The 6,019-nt window shown below is 65.9% G+C and overlaps 1 protein-coding gene across 1 annotated transcript; it reads left to right on the top strand.

Moving 5' to 3' along the window:
- The first annotated feature begins 2,234 nt into the window (after positions 1-2,234).
- On the top strand, positions 2,235-3,642 carry KBTBD13 (kelch repeat and BTB domain containing 13). The gene has a single exon (XM_026074753.1). The coding sequence runs from the start codon at positions 2,263-2,265 to the stop codon at positions 3,640-3,642; it is 1,380 nt and encodes a 459-aa protein (XP_025930538.1). The 5' UTR covers positions 2,235-2,262.
- Positions 3,643-6,019: the final 2,377 nt, after the last annotated feature.

Here is a 6,019-nt window from a genome sequence, read left to right as displayed (position 1 = left end):
ACCTCAGCCGGCGGCAGCAGCAGCAGCAGCAGCAGCGCCCGCTGCCATCCCAAAATCCCCAAATTTTGGGATCCCCACCAAAGCAGGCTGCTGGCGGGGACTGTGCGGGAGAAACCCCCCGGGCCAGGCGGAGGGGGAGCTTTGGGGGCGCGGGGAGGCCGGAGCCACTCACCAGCGCTAAGCGAGCCGAGCCATCAGCCGGACGCCGGGCCCGCTCGCCACGCTCGCCGGAGCGGGTCCGTGTAGGTGGTGCGAGCTGAAGTCAGCGTTGTCATGGCAATGTGCGGGCGTTGGGATGGGGCTCCGCTCGCCGGGACCCCCCCGGATGCGGGATGCGGGATGCGGGATGCGGCAGCTGCCGCAGCTCCCTGCCCTGGGGCGGCCTGTGGGCACACGCGGCTGCTGCCCTGCTGCGCTCGGTGCCCGCGAGCGCCCAGACGATATTTTTAAACCTTCCCAAAATAGCGTGCGATCGCGACGGGCCCCGCGAGCCTCGCCTCTGCCCCCTGTGTCACCGCCCGCAGGACGGGGTTCGCTCCCCGTGCGGAGGCACGGCACCTYGGGGACTCGTCCCCGCACTGAAACCTGTTCCTAAAGGCGCAGCCGCCCCCGGTACCAAAACCCTCCCCGGCCTCCCCGGCCCGGGCAGCCTGCGCCGTGCGCTGGACACGCGCGCTGCACCCAGGCCGCATTTGGAAACAGGGCAAGTGTGCTTAAAAATCAATCAGGGGTCAAAGCTAAATGGGTTTTTTTTTAAGCCCACGTCCTTGGCAGGTGTCTGGGTGGATAAATCACAGCAGCCAAAGCAAAGCTGGCAAGCCGGGGCCGCCCCTGCCGTGCCCCAGCTTTATTCGCCTGGCAATAAACCCTTAGGGCATTAAAAATGTTCTCGCCAAGGTTGCCCCGAGGCAGCCTGCTGCGAGGGCTCGGGGCGCTGCGGGGGACACCCCTGCCCTCTCCCCGAAAGGCAGGTTTGGGGGGGGGAGCCGTGAGCCTGGCGTTTGCCCCAGCCGCGGCGCGGGGGTGATCGCTGCCGTGGCCGCGGGGCTGGAGAGAGGCCAGCGCTCCGCGGGAGCCGGAGCCAGAGCCAGAGCCGTGCCTGGGCCGCGGGGAGGGCTGGCCGGGGGCGGTGAGATGTCCCCTCGCTTCGGTTCCCAGCTGCCGTGACATTTGAATCAGTCACAGCGAAGGAGGGAGGAACAAAACAAAAAAAACAGAACAAAAAAGAAAAGGAGGAATATGTTCAGCAACGCGGGTTGCTCGGGTTCAATTCCGCGGCAGTGACGAACGCTGGTGGCTTTGCCTCTGCTAATAACTGGCATTTATTTGCCCTGCCTGCTGCTCGGCTGTTCCCGCAGGAACGGGAGCACGTCCCATTTTGGCAGTGGCCGCAATCCCCGCGCCGCACTCGGAGCGGGGTCCCGACCCGGCTTCCCTCGCGCGGGGACCGCGACCGGGGCTGGGACGTCTCCAGCAAAACCCCTCGGCACCGCTGGGCTGAGCGGAAAAGGGGGAAAGGGCCCCGCTGCCTGTCTGCCGGGTGGGCGCGTGGGTCTGGGAGGGAATTAATCCGGGAAACAGCCTGCAGCCGGACTCAGTAGACCCGAAGGCCTCGCGGGTCGGAGTCGGAAGCCGCTGCAGTTGCCGGCGCTGCTCCGCCGGGCTCCGTGCGCGAGCGGCGATTTTCCTCCTCTCCCTGCGCTGGTGGGGCTGCTCCCAAACGCAGCTGCCCCCCAAACGTGCCGGTCCTGCTCTTTGCCGCGCCGGTGCCCTGGCCCCCGTTTGGGGGCGGATGGACCCCCATTCCCGCRGCTGGAGCTTAAAAGCACGGAGATTTGCTGACATCGGTTACCCCCCCTGCAGCCATAAAAGTGACTTTTCCAAAAAAAAAAAGAAAAGGGGACCACCACTGCCCCTCGCCTGTCCTGGCTGGCAGAAGACCCAAGTCCTTTCCCACCCGCCGGCTTCGTCCCGGGCTGCCAGGAAGGACGCGCAGGAGCGGGGAAAGCGGCGATGTTCCCTCTGGAGATGCCGACGGGCCCCTTCGCCCCGGGGCATCCCGCGCGCCCGGGCTGCGCTCGACCCGGCCAGCCCAGGCAGCGGCAGCCGTGGCCGGCGAGCGTCCCCGCGGGCGGCGCGCGCCTCGGATCACATGAGGCTCAGCTATCTTTAGCCAGAGGTATTTCTGTTACGGGCGAGCGGCCGCTCGTTCGCCGGGGCAGCTCAGCGGAGATACCCGGGGGTCGGAGAGGCAGGACGCGGATGACTCCGGACGAGACCGCCCGGCCGGCGCCCTCGCGCAGGGTGCGTATCCGAGTGGAGGAGCAGGTCTTCTCGGTGGACAAGACCCTGCTGGTGGAGAGCAGCGAGTATTTCCGCGCGCTCTTCCGGTCCGGCATGAAGGAGAGCACGCAAGACGAGCTCCGGCTCCAGGACCTGAGCGCGGCGGGCTTCCTCGTCATGCTGCGCGTGCTGGCCGGCGAGAGGCCCGTGCTCAGCGGCGAGGAGAACTTCAAGGCTGTCGAATGCGCCGCCTTCCTGCAGGTGAAGCCCTTGGCCAGGTACCTGGTCCATTCCGTCAACTCCGACAACTGCATCCTGCTGTACCAAGCCGCGGCCATATTCGGCCTGCTGGACCTATTCCACAGCGCCGCCCTGTACATCAGGGACAGCTACGCCGAGCTGRAGGACTACCTGGACTGCCTCTCCGCCGAGCTGCTGGACTACGTGGAGTCCCTGCTGCCCAGCACCTTCATCGCCGTGGGRGCCCACACCCCCACCTTCGAGTTCCTCGAGGACCTCTCCAGAACCATCTGCTACCTGGATGAGGACAGCAACACGTGGAGGACCCTGTCGTGCCTACCGCTGACGGCCAGCACGTTCCTAGCCGGCATGGCGACGATGAATAATAAGATCTACATCGTGGGTGGCGTCTACGGAGCCAGCAAGCAGGTGGTGGAGAGCAGCTTCTGCTACGACGCCGACACGAACGCTTGGAGCGAGTTCCCCAGCCCTCACCAGCTCCGCTACGACGTCACGCTCGTGGGCCACGAGGGTTTTCTTTACGCCATAGGRGGAGAGTACGAGAAGATCTCGCTGAAGTCTGTGGAGAAGTACGACGTGTCCTCCAACACCTGGACGTTCGTCTCCGACCTGCCGCAGCCCAGCGCGGCTACCCCCTGCGCCCAAGCCATGGGGCAGATCTTCGTCTGCTTGTGGAAGCCGCTGGACACGACCGTCATCTACGAGTACGAGACCCAGAGAGACGAGTGGCTTCCCGTCACGGACCTCAGGAGGCCCCAGAGCTAYGGGCACTGCATGGTGGCCCACCGGGACAACCTCTACATCATGCGCAACGGGCCCTCGGACGACTTCCTGCGGTGCGTCATAGACTGCTTCAACCTGACCTCCCGCCAGTGGACCTCCCTGCCCGGGCAGTTCGTGAACAGCAAAGGAGCCCTCTTCACCGCCGTGATCAAGGGCGACACGGTCTACACCGTCAACAGGATGCTCACCCTCCTCTACTCCGTGGAGGAGGAGACCTGGAGGTTCAAGAAGGAGAAGGCCGGGTTCCCCAGGAGCGGCTCCCTTCAGACCTTCCTCCTGCGGCTGCCCCGGCGCGACCACGACATCGCGACGTAGGCTGCCCCCGACTCCGTAGGGATGTCCCRGCGCGCCGGAGCCGGGGAGAGCTATCTGCAATCAGCATCGCTTTCCACGTCCGCCTCTCCCGCTCCTCCGCGACGGGGCATCCGGGGCTGCAGGACCACGACGGTCCATCCCGCGAGATGGCAACCAGGCACTGCCCACCCTGCTCGAGCCAGCGGGAAGGGCCGCGGCTCCGCCGCCGCCCGCCTCTGCCCCGGCTCGGCTGGGCGATGCTCTCTGCAGGTCTCAGCCAGCTGTGTTTAGGATCCCAGATGTTGACTGCTGAGCTAACGGCTCGTGGGGTTTGGTGGCGTCGGCAGGTGGAAGGTCCTGGAGAAACGTGAAGGTGGTTTTTATTTATTCTCTGAAGATGTGTATCGACCCAGTTGCTCTCTGTTTGGAYGGGAAATTATTCATTCTAGCCCGGAATTAAAAGGCAAGTTTTAAAAAAAAAAACCTGTGTTTTTCATTACCCTCCTTTTGTTTTGTTTTGTGCTTTTTTTTAAATAAGGTCTCCTTCGGAAGGAAGTTGAATCGGACACCTCGTGACGAGGAACACAAGTCAAAGTTTCATTCTGCCTGTCGAATGCTTTTCCAGCTGCAGCTGTGTTTCGAGAGCGATGCTTGGGAGGGCATTTCCCACAGAGCTGCTCAGCTCCCCGGGGAAAACGCCCGGGGACCTATTTCCGATTTAAAGCGGCAGCACGGCCTGAAGTGAGGCCGTTGGGGAAATATTCCCTGCTCCCGCGGCCGAGGGGGCCGGGGACGAGGGGACGGAGGTGATGGCAAGGGGGATAACGCCCTAAAATAACGCCGCGGCGGCCGGCTCCGACTCACCTCGGCGCTCGCCGGCGGGCAGCACCCAGCTTGGGTTCAGCAGCGGAAACCCCACAAAACTAGGAAATTTCCTAATTTTCCTAGACATTTTCGCAGAGCGCCCGCCGCTGCCGCCGCCGGGGGGGGGGGAGCAGGCGGACGGAGGCCGCGTCGCGGGGTCCCCGCAAGGGCGAACGGCCCCGGGGCGGCCGCGCTCGCCCGGCGTCGGGGCACCCGCAGCTCTGCCCTGAGCCCAAAGCCCCGCTGCTCCCGCGCTTCCGGAGCATCCCCCGGCGCAGGTAACCGGAGCGCGCCGGCGGGTTAGCCCCGGGCAAGCGGGAACGGCAGATCCCCCCAAAAAATCACCGTTTCCCATTTCTCGCCCTTTTGTCTTTAGCTTAAGCCCGGCTTTAGGAGCAGCGGCCCGGCTGCCGCTCACGCCGGCGGGCTGTGGGGAACATGACACCGGCAAAGCCGCCCGGGGCTATATCGGGAGCCGYGGCCCTGGCAGGGAAGCAGCCGGAGCGGCGTGTCCTGCCAAGGGCCGCGGGCGGGCGGGCGGCCGGCGCGAGGGCAGAGGCGCCGGCGAGGAGCGGTCCCCGCTCGGCTCCCGCCCCGGGGCGCCGGGGCGCAGGGGGGGAGGAGGAGCGCGCTGCGTCCGTCCCGCCGCGCCGGCTCCGAGGGAGGAATACGGGAACAAATCCCCCGCTGATGGGAACTGGCAGCCGGCCTTGGCAGCGCCCGCTGATCTGTTCCAGGCGGATATTTGTGCAATGGCACCAGCGGCTGCTCCTGAAATCGTAAAGCCGAGCCCGAGCCAGAGAAACCCGGAGAGGAGAAAGGGAGCCGAGGGCACCGTCGCCGCGGCCCCGCTCAGGGCCGCGCGTCGCCCGGACCGTCAGGGCCGGCCCCGACCTCGTCTTGCCGGGACGCATCCAAGCGCGCGATCCCGTCGCGCTGCGCTGGCTCGTGCGTGGCGCGACGGCCTCGTTGCACCGCGCCGCACCGGCCCCGAGCGCTCGCGCGTCTTGGCCGTGCCGCTGCCTCCCGGGCGGAAGCGCCAAGGTGGTGCACCAGGTTCGGGGGCCGTTTCTTTGGGGATGCTTGGAGAAGCGCCGCTGCCGCTCGGCGCCGCCGGGAGAGCGCTCCTCGAGCGCGGGGACGCCGGGGCTCTTCCTGGCGCTGCCTGCGAAGCCGTCGTCAAACCCGGCGCGTTGCACAAGCCGCTTCCCATAAGCTGGGGAGGCTCCCAGCTGCCAGCGCCTCCCCAAGCCGAACGGAGCGGAAGAGAATACCCGCGGGGATGCCTCAAGTACTCACACTTTTGACCCTTGCCAAGTTCTCAGCATTTGCAAAACAGTGACTGCATTAAAAAAAGACAAGCCCGCATCCACGTCCGTCTTTAAAAACCCTTCGTGCGCCTGTCCCCGTTTGCCCTCTGCCGCCAGGACCCGGCTAWGGCGCAGGCCTGGTGGGGACGCAGGCAGCATCTCCGGACACCAAGCACGGGAAGGYGCTTCAGATCCGCAGCGCTCCTCGGTGAGGACCGTCGCGT

The sequence above is a fragment of the Apteryx rowi genome, unplaced genomic scaffold (genome assembly GCF_003343035.1).
Source record: "Apteryx rowi isolate R43461 unplaced genomic scaffold, aptRow1 scaffold_11, whole genome shotgun sequence".
Lineage (NCBI taxonomy): Eukaryota > Metazoa > Chordata > Aves > Apterygiformes > Apterygidae > Apteryx > Apteryx rowi.
The sequence above is the reverse complement of the archived record's forward strand: the minus strand, read 5'-3'. Positions and strand labels throughout refer to the sequence as shown.